General features: G+C 35.0%; 1 protein-coding gene across 2 annotated transcripts in view; it reads left to right on the plus strand.

Moving 5' to 3' along the window:
- LOC134546294 (DDB1- and CUL4-associated factor 12 homolog) overlaps nt 1-20531 on the plus strand; it is a 53718-nt gene that overhangs the window by 16708 nt on the left and 16479 nt on the right. For both annotated transcript variants that reach the window (XM_063389013.1, XM_063389014.1), the window contains exons 5-6: nt 2680-2836; nt 8216-8367. In XM_063389013.1, the coding sequence (XP_063245083.1) occupies nt 2680-2836; nt 8216-8367 (309 nt within the window). The remainder of the gene's footprint in view (nt 1-2679; nt 2837-8215; nt 8368-20531) is intronic.

A 20531-nucleotide genomic window follows, 5' to 3' on the forward strand; every position in this document is an offset into this window, starting at 1 on the left:
TTCTCTTGAAAATAATTTGGTAGCATTTACATGGTGCCTTAACATGAAAAAATATTAATTAAAAGAATAGTTGATCAAAAGTGAAACATAATTATAAATGTCATGTTTATACCAAAGCAAGCATCTCCCACTAAGCTTACTGACAAGCGGTAGGTTGGGGGGTGATTATAGACTGCACACCTACTGCTGTAAAAGATGCTTCTTGCTATAAGTCTGCTACATATTTTAGCAAAAATAGAATCAAATAATAGAGAAAAATGAGCTCTGCATCAATTAACATTATGTTATGTGAATGACCATTTTATAGTTTTACATCCATTGAGTTCCTCCAGTTTTTTACCTGTTTAATCACATAATACTGTAAGCCCGTAGTTTTAAATTTTTGTTGCATCTGAAATTATTTATACTGGGTAAAAACTGGAGGACTTAAATGATGCCCTGTGTCAGGCATATGTAATCTGTTCACTTGTGATGCAAAAAAAGGTAGGGGAAGTCAACATTAATGGCATGAGTGGGAAAAAATTTTACTAATCAACCGTAGTGAAAAGTGGAAAAGAAAAGAAATCTAGCATTGACCCCCTCTCAATTCTGTAATATTGTCCTAACTAAATCCATATTTCATACCCTAAGAAATAAAATTTAAAAAAAAAAAATTACGGAATTATTTATATATGCTATTCATGGATAGCATTGTAGTTGAACATTTGAAAATTTCACTTCATGTATGACGAAAATTATAATGACACAACTTAATGTTTTAAATGCAAATGAAATAAAAATTGAAAAATTATCTCAAATAAATCAAAATATAATTTAATTACTAATGCTTTCTTGATCATACTTCGTGAACAATGTACCTTAAATCAATGGTCAAGCATAATTTACCAATAGAAAATATGAACAAAATAGGTTTTGGTTAAAATGAAGCTAAGATAGTTACTAAGGATCTTAACCGATGTTCAATTCTATCAGTTTAAGAAAACAAACTACTTAAATCAGATAATCCTTTAACATGTAATATTCAAAATAAGTACTTGCTATTAAATTAATTTTGCCACAAGATATTTATAAGTAAGTACTCGGACTTGAACTCAATGTTTTAAAAACTGGATCTCTGGGATGAAAGTAACCCAAGTTCATGATTAAATCAAACTTAACAATTGAGTAAATCAAATATGTAAGAAATTCCAAGATCATAAAGTTAAATCATTTAATGTCTTTAAGGCAATGGTTTAAATCAAAGTATTAGTGTTTGAACAACAGTTATCAAAATTACAATTGCTGGAATATAGGTCTTTAAAATGAATCTTGGTTTGAATTTCGGACAGTGATACAAAATACTCTCCGACTGTAAATAGTAAATTACGGGAAAATTTAATATTTCATTCAATCACAGTCTAGCTTGATATTTCCTTGTCTACATCAACATTTTAAACAGCTCTCCAAATGACAGTGATCCACATCACGAGTTGGAGTCATGTGCTTGTTCCCGGAATCCAATCTTAGGATGAGGTAGTGGTCCAACGTTGAATTCAGCTGAGCTGGGCGGATTGTTGGGACGGTCACACCAACTGACGTTCTTCCTTCCTTCTGGCTCCTGGACTCACTCGAAACTGGTGAACTCACTGTCTTGAAATTGCCGCATCTTCAGAACTGTGCAGATACCTTTAACTCACTTGCCATGTTTACTCCAAATTAACAGTAGATTTGTTGTCCTCTTCATCGTAACTGATAATTTTCAACATTGACGAATATTCTGGTTATCTTGTTGAACTTTTCTATCAACAATTTACTTTCTTCCAAAAATGACATCAAATCAATCAAATATAATACTAATCTTCATTACTGTCAACCATATACACTTCAGTTTAGTCCAGAATAGTATTTTATGAATTAATCACATATCCTTTAATAACTTTATATTAAACTATTCACAATAGCAGAAAAGCTTCATGCTTTTAGGATGTTTCTTTACAGACTGTTCTTTTTCTAGAATGTTTTCTTGTTTATTCACCTCGACAGACAAACTTCATTTCTCACATCAAACAAAAGATATTCAAAATTTATGCTTTGCTTCTAAATGTTTTCTTTAAATGAACTAATTGTTATAAATTGTTTTCTATCACTTCCTTAAAATCACCTAGTCAAAACAAACAAAACAAAACTTTGAAACTAGACAAACATATATTTAACAGCATCTGACTTTTACTTGATTTGCTTTAGAATCAACAATTTTTTGTAATAGAACCAAACTTGCCCCATTATCACTTCCTTGGGGGTGAAATTTCATAATGAAATACTATAGCCAGTGTTTTAATCCAGTATATGTGCTTTGTCTGTTTCATTTTATCCAGATCAGTTTAGAAGAAACGACCTGATCTGTAAGAAATATTGAAACCTCTCATTTATAGCACAGTAAAACCCTCTTAAGACAATTTCTTGCATAATAAGTTTTAAATATGTATTTACCACTTGACCCATAAATACATATAATTTTACTCTTTAATTAAATAAGTTTTTCCTTTTAATAAGACAGAATTTTCAAGAAGTTGCTAACTTTTTTCTTCAAAGAAAAATTGGTGGTAGCATTGTAAAACTATTAAGTACGATTTTAGTTTGAGTTCAGAATGAATGCAGTAGGTACTGACCGCAGATTTGAGACATTTTGCTCGTCCCCAGAAACTGTCAAGAAAGCTTCCTTCCTGTCAAGAGAATGTCTGCCTGGCAGTCCAGGAGTCTGGAGTGTACGCTATAGGCTGCCGATCCTACACTCTGCTACTGGACGCCAGGACGCTGCAGGCTGTCAAGAAGATCTTACCTCGCTGCAGTGGTTGTGGTGTGTACCCATGGCAGGCTCAGTCTAGGTTCCTAAATAACACTGACCAAACCTTCGTTAACACGTGTGTGTGTATGTGGGTCTCTCTATCCCTCGACACACACACATATATTATTATTATTATTATTATTATTTATGGTCAACAGTGCTTTGCTAGGGTGTCACACACTTTTCAAGTTGGAGATGAACAGCTCGTTTATTGCAAATAGCAGAGAAAGTATCTAAGCTAGAATACTGTCGGGAAAATTTATATGCTGGCTGTCCTATAGCACAACATCAAGCGGAGAACAGTTGTTTGGCCAGTAAATTACAGTTTTGAATCAAAAAACGAAAACTCAAAAAGTGTCATAGTTAGTGAGTTATAGGCATTTTTCAAAATGTTTTCTAATCCCCACCCTGCATCAAATTATTAGATACCATGAAAAAAAAATTTGGTATGTAAACAGTTAATACATTATGGTTATGAATTAAAAAAAACTGAAATTCAAATAGTTTGGTAGTTTTCAAGGTTTTTTTTTTCCAAGTCTCCACCCTGCACCAAATTATTAAATACTGTGACTAAAAATTTAGTCACAGCATCTAATAATTTGGTGCAGGGTGGGGATTTAAAAACTTTTCAAAAAATGCCTGTAGCTCAAAAAATTACACTTTTTGTATTTCTTTTTTGTTTCGTTTTGTTTTGTTTTATTTGAGAATCATAATTTACTGGCCTATCAACTGTTCTCGGCTTGATATTGAGCTATGGGTCATCGTGTATAAACGAAGTTCTTCAAACACGAAAGAAATTGTATCCTCAAAAAATAATTTAATTGAAAACCACATTCTTCCACATTATAAAAATAATATGGAAATGAGTTTGTTACACCCAATTCATATATACATAGAAAGATTGCATATTTTTTCTTTGTCTTAAATACTGTAACATGTAACCTGATTAAAGTTTTGACACTAGTGGTTCACTTGTAACTAAAAATATTCTTTGACTATTTAAAAATTTATCTATATCCTTATATTAGAATCACATGTTGCATAGCTATAAAATATTTTTAATTGTATGAATAATATGCTAAATTATTATATCCGTACACAGATGAAGTTTTTGAAGTTATACTTCTTTAGGCGCGTTATGAAAAAATGATGAGAGTGAAATTTTTAGATGCACGCGCACCATGTAACGACATTTACATAGGAAGATGGTGGACACACGTGTATGAACATAAACCCACATTAGGGGACATACTAAACGTATTGGTGTGCCAAATGAAACTTAATGATAGTGAAATTACCTTGGAATTTATTTTAGTAAACTAAAATATTTATAGTAAAGAGTAAATTCCAAGGTTTTGAGGCCTTACTTGAGGCACTCGAATTACGTGCCCTAACCAGGACAGGATGATGTTAGAAATAAAGTATCATATTACTGGCTTGCGCATATTTAATCTCTCCGAATTCGCAACATGGCATAAGCTGGGTACTGATTTGCCGACACACAAGTTTATATTAATGGCAGGTCGCGACCTTTCTTAAAAGCAAAATACAAATAATATAATTATAATAATGATAATACCAATCTTTTAACAAGTAAAAATTTTACAAGTGATAAGAACCAAATTAACAATATTTTAACAATATTTTAACAATATTGAAACAGGTATACACGTCATACTAGCATACTAGAGTAACTCAGTCCGTTATCATTTTTATTAATGTTTTCATTATTTCCTCCTAGATGCTGTGAAACGCCCCCGTACACCACGCATTATTTAGCTGTCTTTAAATTGCTCCGCACGTCACGTTTCATAGAACTAAGCTTGTCAAATTGGGTCTGAAAGGCGTTGCAGTAGGCCCGCCCCCGTGTCAGCTTCATTCAACAGACAGGACCCACGCCGTAAACAGTTTAAAACTCACTTTGGTCCCAACAAAATTCACGTAAACATTTAGTTCATACTTCTTTATACCAAAAAAAGTTACGTAATCATTAAGTTCGTGGCGTTAACTATTTATAGTATTTTAGAGTATCAGTCTAAAAGAAACATCGCAGAGGCACCCACTTTTTGTCACTCAGTCAGTTCGCCACGTGCCGTCCGTCCTGCCCTCTCCTTGAGGCGTTGGCGAAAAAGATCCCGCCTCTCCATATCTGAGATCCAGCCAAACATTCTTCCTTCAGCAAGTAGGTGTGCGCACCTCCAGTCGCTCACTTCCGAATGAATCGCCGGCCGCCGCCGCTGGCTCGAGCACGTCTCTCGTGACATCAGGCCGACCAGCGCGCCGTGCGGTGATCCCGCGTAGAAACAAAAACAGCTGAGCGCTAGAGTTCGTTCCGTTGAGGCACATTACAGGGCGTTTTAAGCAAGACAAAAAAAATGTGTATCCATAATTAAGCATTATTAACAAAATTAACAAACCAGGTAAAGGAGATTTCAAAATATAAATTTAAGCAACCAAAAAGGTAAATACTAATGGAGGCGTGTCAAACGCCTCATTTAAAAAAAAAAAAAAAAAAAACATTATTTTGGTATTACATCAAATATATAATACACATTTTCCTCGTAACCTTCTGTCAGAGCAGTTCAATATGCTGAAGGGCCGTGGTTCAAAACTCGGCGGTAAGTTTTTTTTTTTTTTACTTTTTTTTAAGTTATACTTCTTTAGGCGTGTTATGAAAAAATGAGAGTGAAATTTTAATATGTGCACGCATCACTGTAACACAAAATTAACAGGTTGAAGCTGCCCACTAAACCGCTCATTAAGTCTTGAAAAAAAAAAAAACTACCAACAAAATAGAAATAGAACCTCTATTAGTCGCACATGTAGGCACGCTCATCGCCTCTGATCACTGTTTTCATATTTATAATATTTATCCACATGTTTCTAGTTTATACATTCACAACACGTGTTTTAGTTTCATACACGTGCGAATTATATATGTGCTAATAAATTATATTCAGTAGTGTTTTAAATTGAATATTTTGATTAATATTATTTACTATTCGTAAATATTAGTAAAAAAATTGTGCTTATATACTTTTACAAATGCTCCAATATAATTGAGGTTAACTATACGTATGTATTATTTATTGATATAAATTAAAATATTATTATTTAATATAATTAATACTAAATATTATTAAATAATTAATCCTAAATATGTATTTTTGGTTATTTAATGTTTACAAAAAAAATTAATAAAACATTTAATAAAAAATTTGTAATAGAAATTAAAATTGAACATCAAATTAAAATATTAATTATTATTTATTATTAAATTGAATAAATAATAAATATTTAAAATTAAGAATCTTATAATATTTAGTACAAATTATGTCATATATATTTATTATTCTCTAAATTTTATTTATTTAATTTTTCAAGTTCAAACTGAACTTTATTGACTGTGTTGACTATCTTTTTCCAGCCCTTTTATTATTTTGTTGCAATTAATTATTTGCATGCAATTAAAAACTATTTTTTAATGATGCCAAAGAAGTATAACTTCTCGCTAGCGTACATAAGTACACACAACCATTTTATTGTTTGTCTTAGATGTTTAAACGGGGTAAAAATAAGACATGAGTTCTAATTACAGTGAAAAGGCTTTACTGTGGCATGTTGGGACCACAGACATATTGGAATAGTGATATTGCTATATTATCGAATTTCAATCAATTTTTTACGGGAATATCTGTAAAAAATTTTAAAAACAGTACAGTGGTATTCAAACCATTTATTTTAAGCTATTCTACAAAAAGAAATAATGCAGATGATATTACAGTTGATACTGTTTAAAAAGTCTATGAGTCCGTGATTCAGATCTCTTTATAAAAAAAGGAAACATAGTCTGATAGAACTGACAAATAGCCAGTATCCACCAGATAAAATCTTAATGCAAGTCGCTCAATTGGTGCTGGATTAGACAATGTGCCGAACCATAGATGCCAGATCAAAGACCTTACTCTAAACTTTTATTTGACTTAATTTGTACTTCAGTTAGAACTGAAGTTAGTCTCAAGTATTTATGATTTTGTTATGGCTACTGGTACTATTCCTAATCCTAATCCATTATCAGAAAAGTATCCCAGGATGAGATATTATTGTGGGTTAGCCCCCAAAATAAGCACACAACTTCTTGCAGTTATTACCTTGTTGCAATGGAATAATATTTTTTTTTAGTTTCCAAACTATCACAAAACAATCAGAAATCAATATTTTATGATGGAAAGCATTCTGTAATGCTTCATTAAAGCAGAATGGTATTAAGCATTTGATGAAGAAAATCTTTTGGCTGGTTTTTTAGTCTGCAAACAACTTAATTTTGTCAGTCTGGACAGTTAAAATTAAATCTTTACTTGTAATTTGTGGTAAATTAGTATATTTGACTGTTGATATAGCTTGAAGCACTTTCTTTTCCGGTCATGATTGTTAACTAGCGTGATATTAGAAGGGGAGCTTAAGATATCATTAACCTTTGTGCTTGAATCACAATAGCGTGATGGATGCAATGAGACAGCAAAATACAATATGTTTCTCACCATTACAGAAACTTCAGCCATCAATTTTAAGGTGGGTTTATGCCTCGCCATCTTGCAATTTCAAATATTTTGATACTGCTTGCAATAAAGCTTCGCTTCCTTGCTGAATATTTTGGTTTGACATGGCATGGGACTTAGCTTTGGCTACTTAACATAGTTAACACTTGTGAACTGGTGGGATTATAGTGATTGTTATAGTCACCCATGTGAAATAATAAGTTATTTCCTCACGATTATTACAGATTGTTAGTAAATATGTGTTTGCATCAAAATATGGGAGATATTATGATTTATGCCTTGACATACAAAAAATTGGAATAAACAGTTCATAATAAGAATTATAGCAAAAAGATGGAAAAATTCAACATGGCGGGGCCTAATCCCCCTTAAGTTATTTTAGTCAACATTCGAGAAGTAAAAATGTTTAATCCAAATTTAGTGGTCGTTCAGAAAAATCACTGCAATGATTTCATAGATGAATTTACATAGTAAACAAAGCTTTTAAACATACACAATAACAATTTTGCCAGTGCACCAGTCTAACCACTATTCGAAAACACAATTGAAACAGACAAAAATAATCAGTAAATCTCTAGCCCACTAATTTTGTCACTGTAACGTGATTGAATATGTGTTGAATGTGATTGGTTAGGAAATGGTCTTATTCCTGCCACGCCACTTAAAATTATTGCTACACATGTGGAAGAGGAGATTTAGGTCTAAAGCACATGCCAAGGTAGTGGGTAAAAGAAAGCAGTGTATATTAAAACATGAGTACTGTTTTCCATTCGTTAGGTCTGTCTCTTCTCCTTGGTCAGTTTCTAGTTAAGAGTTATTATTTATTTCCCAGGTATCCGGTCTGCTAGCTTCTTGGGCAACATACTGACGATAGGAACAGGAGTCGGTATCTTGCTGTTCTACGATCTCCGAGCAGGAAAGTATTTGGACTCCAGCATTAACTCCAGCCGGACAGTGTCACTCAAGGCGTCGCGGGGTTGGGTGGTAAGTGTGCAGCCCCACGTTTACCCCAAGCAGCTGATTTGAAGGTTAATTGACAAGTGGGGCATTCATACATTATCTGGTACATATTGAGGTTGTTACTGTCCATTTAAAACATGCTTTGTTTTAGCTATGGACCAAGATTGTCTTGCTTATGTGTTTCAGTATGAGTGTCTTTAAAACCTCCTAATTCGTTTTTAGGAACAGCTAAGATGGCGAAGTTATGGGTCAAAACCCAATTATCTATCAGAATCTCAAATAAATTTGAATCCCAAAGAATACCTCAAATCCTAATCTCGGTATCCAGAGCTAAAAATAAAATAATGTTAAAAAAAATTAATTTAATAACTTTGGTGTTATAAACCTTCTAAATGTGTTAAAAATAATTTTGCAGAATTAACGCTTATCACAATTTTAATGTTATAACATTAAAATGTTAAATAACTTGGGGAATGGAAATAGGATACATATAGTTACAAACGCAAGAATCCAGACCGCGATGCCAGGTTCGAAGCTGGCTGGCGGTCCTGCATGGCCACAGGCGTCACGCGCTGTGTCACATGCGGTCCACTGATATCAGGCATGCTACGTGCGCCTGGTCGGATTACAAGGGTCTTCGTTACCCCCCTCCCCCCATACATCCTGTCTCGGTGCTGTTATCTATCGCTGAGCGACCTTGGGAATTCCGCAGGCCACCGCGCGGAGTGGCCTGAATGGGCGATGCTTCTCTCAATGTTTCGGGCGTCGGGTCGGCTCAGGATGACAGGATTCGTCACAGTCACTCTCGTTGGTTCTGGAAAGACTATCGACCAGTACTTAAGCAGCGACGTTGGCCTCCACACAGGGTGCTGTGTGAGTGCCGAGTCCCACGAGAAGTTCCTAGCGAGTCCCGCGACAGTTCTGGAGTTCCAAGAGTTCCGCAAGCGAAATCGGTGAAGAGGGGTAAAGAGACTTCCTCTCTCCCCCCCCCCCCCCCTTCCTCCCCAGATTGGGACGATGCGGAGTTCAACCGGATCATGAGAGTACGATGACTGAGTGGCGCAAGACTGTGTGTGCACAGGCACGAGGTAAGGGGCAAACCACTGTTGAACCTAGCTCCAGTGAGGCCATGTCAGTCCAGACACCACTCCACATATTATGACTGCGCCGAATAGTTACCCATATTCTGTGAACTTCTGCAGTTCTTTTGCTGTCATTTTAGAGTCCAACTCCTCCATTTGTTGGACTTACAGTTGAACAGATTTTGCATAGTTGAAATGTCCAGCTGCATGAAGATATGGCAACATTTGTTTCACACAGTGGAGATGAATATTCCAGTCCCCAGTGCGCTCTGCTCTTATGAACAAGTGCACAATGTTAACCTGTTCGAGGTACTGAACCCACAGCTTGCCAGTCCTACTAACTTCGGCGATGTCTTTCATTTTTAATGTTAACTCACTTTGTAAGTATTCACAAACTTTCGAGGTAATAAGTTCCTCATTTGTTGATGTAGCGGTTATAATTTCAAGAAATAAGGAGTGCAGCTCCTCTTTCTTGCCTTGAATTTCTGGAATGTCTTCAAGTAGCATTGTGGTCAAAACATTTGCTGTAAGTAAGTGTGCTCTAAGTGCACGAGCATATGCATGACCGGAGACCATGTGAACAAAAGATGCCTTTGCATAAACTTGTGACCAAAGTTGTTCAAGTCCACTCCCTGACATAATATAACCAATCGAGCCCAAATAAGACATTAAAAGGTGAAAACCACCTAATCGAAGAATCACAGTGTCCAAATCTCCTGAAGATGCTGCTGTAATGATATCTGAGGCTTTTGCATAAAGGGGTTTATCAAAAGTGACTACATAACTTCCTTGGCCTCTCCTTTTGCATTCATATTGAGCGAAAAGCAATGCTGAGTATATCGTACTAGGATTTCCTGGGTCAAAATTAATGAATGGTACAGGATCGCCTTGAGTCATAAAGCAATGTACCTCTCCACTGTTGAAGATCCTCCTCATGCAACCATTCCATGAAGGGGGGGGAGTAACTCCAGCCAACATTCCAGACATGCAAAAAGTATCCACAAGCAGTGCACTTTCCACCGACTTCTGAGTTTCTTCAGATATACTTTTCAGGTCTCTCACAGTGATGCCCTTCAATCCAGGTTTACATGACCTCCTATACCATGTTACAGGAATTGTCCCTTTACCAGAAATTTCAGTGGCAGATGGAGGATTCATGACACGAGGAATTACACAAGGATGTATGTTTGGGGGGTGTTGTGGTAAAACATAATCCACCCATGCTATGAAATGTCCCATGTCCTGTCATAGTTCTCACATTGAAGTCAGCATTATCGAATGCATATTGTACATATCCATCTTCATGTACATTATCCTTGGTATTGATATTCTCTATAAGTGAATATTCATATCTTTGTACTTCTTTGTAGTTCACTGAAAATGAAAGAACATTTCAACCATTTGTTTTGATTCATGGTGCCGATGAATGTACACTCCCACTCCCAGGAGCAAAGGAGATATAAAGGAACGTGGCCGACAAGCAGATATCATAGCTTGGCCAATCGCAGCCCTTTTGCGACAGATTCCATGCTCTTCTTTACTCTTTGTTTTTATAATTTTTTCGAGTAAGCACTTTAGTGTGTTAAGGAGAAGTGACATGTCATTTAAAGCATTTCCATCACATGGGTAGTTTTCACTATTGTAAATTTGACTGCGAATGTCTTCAAGAAGAATTTCGGCAGCTGCCTGAACAATTCTAAGTCTTTCATCATTTTGAGATGGTTTTCGTTTCGAATACAACTTATCATAAAGTGTATCACTAACTGTTCCCTTTACGTTCCCTTTCTTTTCTGTGATGAAAATTGAATCGCCATAATGAGCAAGGAGCTTATCTTTTAGTTGAATTCCGCTATATGCATCTTCACCCATAAATTCCTCAAGTTCAGTGAGTTTGAACTGACAATCTTCATTTTCATCTATGTACTTTCACAGTCTTTGAAAAGACTCTTGTTGGTCTTTGTCCTGTGGCCTTCGACGCACACTGGCAGTCGACAGATTTCTAGAAGAATAAAATAATCTATTGCAGTCATGATATAACTTTGCTTCGGCAGCAACAAGATCTACAGTCTCTATTCGAGCACGAACCGTCTCCCCCATTCGTCATTGCGGGCGACAGCACGTTTTACAACAGTATCTTCAAGCGTAAGCGTAGTAACCTCATGAATGACACGTCTATACTTGACTTCTTTTTTAGTTTCTCTCCTTTGGGAAGCCTCTTCACCACAAAATAGACAGTCAGAAGAAATAACAAAAGGATTTTGCAATGAACGTAGTCTTAGTGGCTTTTCATGTTCTTCATTGGCACAAGAGGCTGTAATATTACTGCTTCCATATTTTTTAATAGTTGATGGCCTTGTGTACAATTGCCTACAAGAATAACAATTGTTTTAAAATTACATTCACTCACACATTCATCATCTACATATGATGTGCTACAATTTGTAAACAGACAACTTATTAGTTAAATTGATATCTAGCAAATAAAACACACTTTTCCGATAGTCCAATTGTTTCATTCATTAGCTATTCTTTGAACTTAACCACGGGAATTAAAGACATACAAAAACTTTAGTGAAGTGTATTTTTGCAAAACATCAGTTTGTTTAAATATCTCTAATCAGTGATTTATTAATAACTTATACATACAAGGAAATAATAATTATGGAGAAATAACAATTAGTTAATCCTAAATTTCAACATCGAACCTTTAAAATAATATTAACACAACAGCGACACAAAAATATTTTCACACCATTGTTGAAAGAAAACAAACTTACCTACAGTCCGAATGTACTCGGATAGGAGTTTTGTATTTCTCAGAATCTTTAAATTTTTCTATTAAACCATCGCAACGCTTTTCACTTGCGGTAATGAGACCTTTCACACCCTGAGTAACAAACACAACATTGCCTTCATTAAGGCCAAGATCCATAGTTTTGCAGGCACGAGGGAAATTATTTATACCATGAATAGCACTGTCGGTAAAAAAAAATGTAAATTACAGCATTATAAAATCAAGCTTTGATTTTTGCAATTGTGGTAGAAAATATTTGAGCAAAAATTTATTTGTTACGGTACTAAATTTCAATTAAGAAATTTTTAAAACTAAGTACACCAATCCCTCACTTAGCACGACTAATTCGTTCCTAAAAATGTCCGTGTTAATCGAAATCGCGTATTCTGAAGCATTAGTCCCCATAAATATAAGGCTAAATTATTTAATGTGTTCCAAGATGTGTAGGGAAGTAATCTTTACATAATATAAATGCGTAGAATAATACTTGAAAATGCATATGTCATATCATTTATCTTTTTAAGCCTACCACCGAATACGTTAGATAAAGAAAACATGGCACAGTGTAACGGGAGATAAGTGGTAACATATTTACCGTCAGTCAGCAGGTTGGCTTGCCCGCCCAGGCGTGACCTTCAACACGCGCGCGCGTCTGTCTGCCTGCTGTTGCAAGCAGCTGGATCCTTTGTTATTACGTTTAAAACTTAACAAAATTAAAACACTTTTATGAAATTAAGAACCGGTTTTATATAACTTTAAAACACACAGCCATATGTAAACATTTAATTTGTTATGCACACCTCTTATAAAAGCGGCTATGTAAACAAATCAGTTAACAGATAAACAGATTTAGATTTTCCCTAGAGCACAAACATAACATTAAAATACGGGTACACTCCCTATTTAACGCGGTTGTCGGGGGACATAACTTTTACCCGCGTTGTTGCATAACCGCGATGTTTCGATGTGACCAAGGTCAAAAGGCATAAAACACTGCCTGTGTTCTAATAGGTCGGCAAGCACGCACAGTATAGACGGCCCGCCTTTGTGCGGACTTTGCATCCGCAGTTTCCACTAAACACGGGTGAAAAAATAAAAATAATAAATTTTAAAGATAAATATTAAATGTTGAATTGTTTTTATTTTTCCGCGTGCCGCGCACAGTTTGTCGCACGGCCTACGAGCGCGCCACACGCCGCCATACACATGTGCGGCACACAAGCTGCTGCTGCCAGTCGCCAGTCTCGTGGTGTTAGCCACAGTATCTGCTTCGTCAGTGTCCGTAACAAAGTAAGTGCAGTGTGTGCGGTTACACACGATTCTGTGGTCAAAGTCTTCTAAAAAGAAAGGCCGTAGTGATACTTCAAACCGAATATGAATCGCAAAGTACCGAGTTTGACAAAATAAAAATTCTAGATTTACTTACAGATAGCTTGTCTTTTGTAGAAGCAGGCCGCAGATACAGGAAAAAAACGATTCTAGCATTCGTACAATAAAAAATAAAGAATCGTCTATCGTGTCAAGTGGTTAAACTTTATTATCCATGCTTACAGTAAATTATAAATGGTCACATGTGGGAAACAAAAATTGCGCCAATTTAATTTTAGCGCAATCAGTGACGCCGTATTAAAAACCGTGTTAAACTTTGTCTTTACTTATTTCACCAAACGCTGTGTCGAGTTGCTGAGTGTGTGTGGCTCGGATCGGCAAGTGTTCCCCAGCCTCTGTTTAAAGGTCGGGAGACCGCTACACATAAACATTTCCGGGACTTGTTTACTACCTCACGGCAAAAGTGGTACAGTATGGTTCACGTAAATATTGGACCACTGGGAATTCCTGGGCAAAGATTAAAAATACGCTAGCCGATTTACTTTACTATTTAATGTTAAAACATTATACCAAAGTAAAAAGATGAACTTGTATAATACAATGAATTACCCAATAATATTACGTCTGTAGGTTTAAGTTGTAACAAAACATTTATATACAGATGTCCAGTAAAGTACCAATTAAGATTCTGGAGTGGAATTTTAAACACCGGACTACCTGATTTTGCCTTGTACGCAGCGACGCTGCTCAGTCAAGTGTCTCATGCTCTGCCTGTGTGCTGCGTGAACACATTCCCTCCCCCATTCCCCCTCGTGTTTCTGCCCGCTCTAATCTCTACCTCTCTCCATGTTCTCGGCTCGCCTCTCCCTACCCAGCGCTTGCCGACAACCAAGCCTATCCAACATCAATCCCCAGCCGAGTCACGCTGGATAATGTCGCTGGACGGTGGGCTTTATCAGGTCCCCTGCTTCATTTGTGAGATAAAGCGACGTTAAGAACTAGTCTTTCAGAAAATATCACTACAAGATAGAGGAATAATGTACGGAGATATCTTGTTTAGAATTTTACTGCGGACATTTGCTACGCCTAGGCTTTTTTCTGCCCGATGCTTAGTTTGTTAGTTACAACGCAAAATTATCCTAATCGGCTGTCAACCATTTATTCCATTATTATTCATTTCTGACTGGGGGACATGGTTTGACCCGCGATATACCCGATTCTGCGATCAATCGGGGCGCGATATACCGGGAGTTTACTGTATGTACAATATGTACATATACAAAACATAAAAGTTAGTTAAATATTTTCTGGGGTGAAATTAACACTTTCATCTTGCTTTTTTTAAAAAAACGTGTCCAATTTCATCTGCTTTGGTTTCTGTACGGTACGGCCTGGTCTGCAGCCGGGCATCAACGGTAGGGCCTGGTCTGCGGCCGGGCATCAACAGTACGGCCCGGTGTTTGTTTATCTGCGTACGCATCTCTTTCCCCTCGCATTCCAAACCACTCTTCCCCCCTCGAATTCCATACCTGACGTCGCGTCGTTTCCGAGATTTTTTTTAGCCTGTGGCGATTTCGTGCTAACTGAAATTTACAGAGTGCTATTCGAGACTAGGGCAGTAAAATTTACATCGTGCTAACTGAATTCGCATTAATTGAAGACGTGCTATGCGAGGGATTGGTGTATTTCATATTTATAAGAACTGTACACTGTCTTTATTTTACATACAAATCAAATTGAGTATCCTTAACAATTCCTGTAGGCCAAAACTGAAACATTACGTACAGAATTTAAATAATTTTAGTTTAAAACTTGTTATTTAACGGACGCGTGTAGCTCTTGAAATGGACTAATGATGTGTTAGTTCAGCATTACGCCGCTAGATATCAGGCATGATGAGTTTAGATTTTGCCGGCTAGATGTCCCAACTATCGCAGAGGAGTTTTGGCAGGAATAAAATTTATTTTAAACTTTCGACTTCAAAACTGGTTTCGGTGAAAGTAAGTTATTGTGTTTTGAAGATAGAAAGAAGCCAATTGATGAAAACTCTTCCATTTCCTTCTAACTATATTGAGCAATGAAACATTTATTTCCTAATATTTCACAGATGTGATTTAACGATACTCTGTAGAACTTTAATTGTAAACATTTTATTATCTATTATGGCAAAATTTATCGTTTTTATAATAATAGTCATATTGCGTGAATCAAACGTGACCTATTATATAATATACATTCAAAATATATTATACATAATAAAACTAGGTATCTTTTCTGAAAGAAGTACTAGCAAAACTGTGTCATACCAACGTAGCAGTTGTGCGCTTACAAGCGTGCAGTGTTTGCTAACACATTTTAATTATTTGGTTTCAAAACCGCATGAATGTCTTTTCTTTATTTTACTTTTGACAGCAACACGCGTCCTCTTTCGCCCCATGGTCCGCTCTGTATCAGGTCACGCTATATTTTGAATGTTATTGTAATTTTGGCAATTTAAAATTTGTAATTTTTGTCTAGTAAAATATTTTTTAATTTTTATAATTTAATTTTTTAGATACTATTTAGATTTTCGATCAATTGTATCATATTTGGTAGTGAATTTAGTAAGGTAGTTAAGAAATGTTCTATTCTTTAGCCACTGTTTTATTACAATCCCTTACAGTATTGGTTGGTTGTATAAAGTATTATTTCAGACGAAAGTTGTAGATACTATTTATTAAGTTTGCAGAAAATAAGAATGTATTTTATATTTTATGTGGCAAGAATGTTATAATTTTTGTTTATATTTCAATTCTAATCGTTTGAACTCCCTGCAACAATGTTTAGACTTATCAAAAATCGCTTTATAAACCTTTTTTAGAACACATCTAAAGTTTACAAACAATTTGAACTGATTTGATGGCATGCCTGCTAAGGAAGTTAAGAAATTTTTTTGTCCTCTAAGCCATTTTTATTTAACCTTGCAGTTATTTTGACAAAAGGTTTTTGGTATAAATTTATAGAGATATATAATAACTCTTCATACGGATGTGGGGGTTATAGCAATTGACCTATTTAAAAAAAAAAAACCTTCCCCATTTCTGCCCCATTGGTCACATATTTGCCATTAACAAACTCGACCAAGATTTCTCTTTTTTTTTATTAATTTAGAAATGCTTTGTGCAAAATTGCGTAGTTATTGTATTCATAAAAATTTATGTATGTTTTATACATATATATATATATAATGTTTTCAGATGATGATTTTGGGGACACTGAACTATGTAACGGAAAACTTTGTAGAATTTTTCCGGAAGTCTACAATAGGAAGTCTTTCTTCGAAATCTACGTAACTATAAAAAAATATTACTTTTATGTCAATGATTTAAAGGCTAGCAAATTCATGCCAATACAATTGCATACGAACAGCATTTTTATAATCACTCTCTTAATTGCAGCATTAAATTTTAGAGTTATAAACAAATTGAAATTAAAAAAAATGAACAGTAAGTATTTAAATGAATAAACCACCTCAGTAACTACCAAAGAGTAGTTAAGATTCATCCTGTTCCTTGTATATTTATCTTTGTGTCCATTTTATATATCAAAACAACATGAAAAAAATACTTCATTATCGATCCAGAAACAACCAAAAAATACACATGCGGAGAACAGCAAAAAAAATACTGCCTTAGCAAGTGTTTCTGCAGTTGTTTTAATCTTATAATAGCCTTTCGTATTTCATAAAATCAATTTTAAACTCTATTAAATTTAAATTAATTCTTCTAGATAAATTGAAGATTGTAAGGCCGTGTCCGTATTCGCCTGAAGTATATAATACTATATGTACTTGTCCCTGGAAGTTACATTACAAGGGCTGCATAACTGGAAATGAAGTATATTCAAGTACACAAGTAAACAAATCCGTGTACTTCTCACGTAGGCCTACTTCCAGTTGAAAACACGTCACCATTTTGAAAAACAATTTGTAGGTTATATTTAATCTAAAAAATTTAATAACTCTTAAAAACATAAACAATTTTTATTATAAATTTAATTAAAACATTATTTGTACACTCTTACAAAGAATTTTAAACGAATACATGCACATACACAGCCTACCGTTGGTAACTACAAAACGTAGGTAAAATAATAAATTTAATTGTCGTAAATTTGCGGGACAGCAATTAGGCCTAAGTGTTATTAATGACTATTTTCAGCTAAAAAATTTTTCTCAATAAAAATTGTGTGCAAAAATAAAATGTAAAGATCCCTTTTGGCTAGATAGTACCGTGTGAAGAGGCCAAACATTGAACCTGTCCAGATTTGTGAAGGGCAAGTGAAGTACGTAAGGTTGCAAGCTCATTACTACATACTTGAATTCAGATCGGCCTAAATAAACATGTTAGTAGTAGTATTATAGTTTGGTTGCTCCGAGCCCAGGCTTCAGGCTGAGGATTGAGGATGGGGTCAATGACCTATTGTTCTGGCGTTACGGCGGCAATATTTCGTGTCAAAATTCCTAAAAAAAAAAAAAATCATATTTTGAGGGAAAATTTCTCGTTTTAGTTATAAAAACTGTCAACGGCTTTAAAATTCCTAAAAGCGGCTTAAATTCCTTAGCGTCAAGCCGTTATAAGCCGTCGATGTCATGACCTTGACAATTAGGATGACATCACCGCAATTTTGAATTATCTCGTAACTGTTGCAATTATCGTGTGTATAAAAATTAAACTAAATGGCGGTAGCACACTCTAGCAAACGTAAACAAGATGACGACTGTGATGTCATAATCCAAGATGGTGGGCGTGACGTCATACTAGCTGGCGAGATATACACACACACACACACACACACACACATACACACACACACCTTAGCATCAGTGGTGGGAAGTCATTCTGATGGCGGCTTACATGGAGGAAGGATCGGTCGCCATTTTTTTATTTTTTTGCACTCACCGGGTTCGAACCGAGAACTCCGAGCTTCATTTTGTAAGTGCGTTTTTAAATAATACTTTATTAAATTTTGATTAATTTTTTTATAAATTATAATTTTTTCTTATTAAAATCTGAAAATAAATACGGATTTTCAAGATGATGGTAGTGATATCATAATCCAAGATGATTAAGTGATATTATTTAAATTTTTATTTTTTATAAATTTTAAAAACAATGAATTTTTTGGACAATAATTTACGGTTTTTCAAGATGGCGGGTGTAACAAAAATCGCAAAGATCTATAATTCAAGATGGCGGGCATAATGAAAAGTGCAACGATGGCGTTATACACATCCAATATGGCGGGCATAACGAAACATGCAACATTTCTAGAATCCAATATGGTGGCCTTAACGATATTTGCAACGGTGTGTTTAAATATTTTTTATTTAAATTTTGCTAATTAAATTATTTTATAAATTTTAAAGTTTTTCCCGATTTTCTAACATAAAAATTACGTATTTTCAAAATGGTAGGCGTAGTGATAATTGCAACAGTTACGACATAATTCACAATGGCAGTGATGTCATCCTAATTGTCATGGTCATGACCTCGGCGGTTTAGAGTGGCTTGACGCTGATGAATTTAAGCCGCTTTTAGGAATTTACAAGCCGTTGACATTTTTGAGGACTAAAACGGGAAATTTTCCCTCAAACGGAATTTTTCCCTCGAATTAGTAATTTTTTTTAACAGGAATTTTGAGGAATTTTGACACTAAAAATGGCCACCGTGATGTCAGAGCAATCGGTCTCATACGTTAATGCTCGTATGTATTCTTGATTAAAAAGTGAGAATGTATAATTTACAGGGCCCATATCATAATTATGTGTACCAGTTGCCGAAAATGTAATGTAATAATACTTGTATATCTAAGAAAAATTATAATATTTCTCATTAATTTGCAATGAATGTGTAGTTATTTTTCTACAAAATTTGTCTAATACATTGCTATTTAATAAATAATATGTCCTCCAATTGTTTTATTTTCATTTGTCCAAAGACATTTAATTATGTACTAAGCTTACTGATTTTTACTGTTTCTCAATTTTTCTTTATTATGCAATTTTAAAATGTAAATTTGGCATGCGGCAATTACAATTTCTAAAACGTGAATGTAAGTTACTATAAAACTACGTCCATTACTTATATTTATTGTACTAGAATTCCTCGCTCCAAATCACTTAGACTCTGGTTGATTTTCGTGTATTACATCAGTGGTCGTAATTTATGCACGCCTTTTTCCTAGATCTGAAGCAGTGTTTTGCATGTGTTAAACGTGTCGATTGTTTTTTTAGCGGTTTGGGAAGGGGGGAATTACTACTCTTCGCGTGTCACTTTATCTAGCCACCTCTGAAATATTATTTTGTTACCTATGACGATTAGCCTACTCCCTTCATATGCTCATTCAGACACTTCTGACTGGGTAGCAAAGGCGGTTTGTGGTAAAGGTCTGTGACCCTTTCAGAGTTAAATTTTAATTATAGAAAAATTAATATTAATTACAACATATGTTATTTCATGCCTGTCCGACCTGCAGTACATAAATACCTACAAGGAGAACTACCGGTGATGGTTGATGTCACCCTTAGGGATAGCATGAAGGCGCTCTCCATTTCGTCAGACGCGACAGCCAATATTTATGTTGCAATAATAAATTACTACACGAGACCATATTTTGTAAATTTTAATTACATATTTTAAAAGAAAAAATTTTGACGAATGCCAGGGTCATTGAGCAACTAATGACATAGATTTCAAACATCATACATGATAAATAAAAATGAAGGGGTCATCGAAAGCCACAAGCTGCAGGTCGGCTAAAAGCAAACCAAAAAATGCTTCAGCTCTATCCTCGTCTATACATACTTACATGCATTATACATTTAAACAACTAAAATTAGTGCAATAAGCTGCAATATTTTGTGGACATATATTCACCTACAAATATAAATTGATTGTATAAAAAGGTCATTTTTATATCGTCGTACAGAAAACTATAAATTT

Source organism: Bacillus rossius, chromosome 1 (assembly GCF_032445375.1).
Source record: "Bacillus rossius redtenbacheri isolate Brsri chromosome 1, Brsri_v3, whole genome shotgun sequence".
NCBI classification, from domain to species: Eukaryota; Metazoa; Arthropoda; class Insecta; order Phasmatodea; family Bacillidae; genus Bacillus; species Bacillus rossius.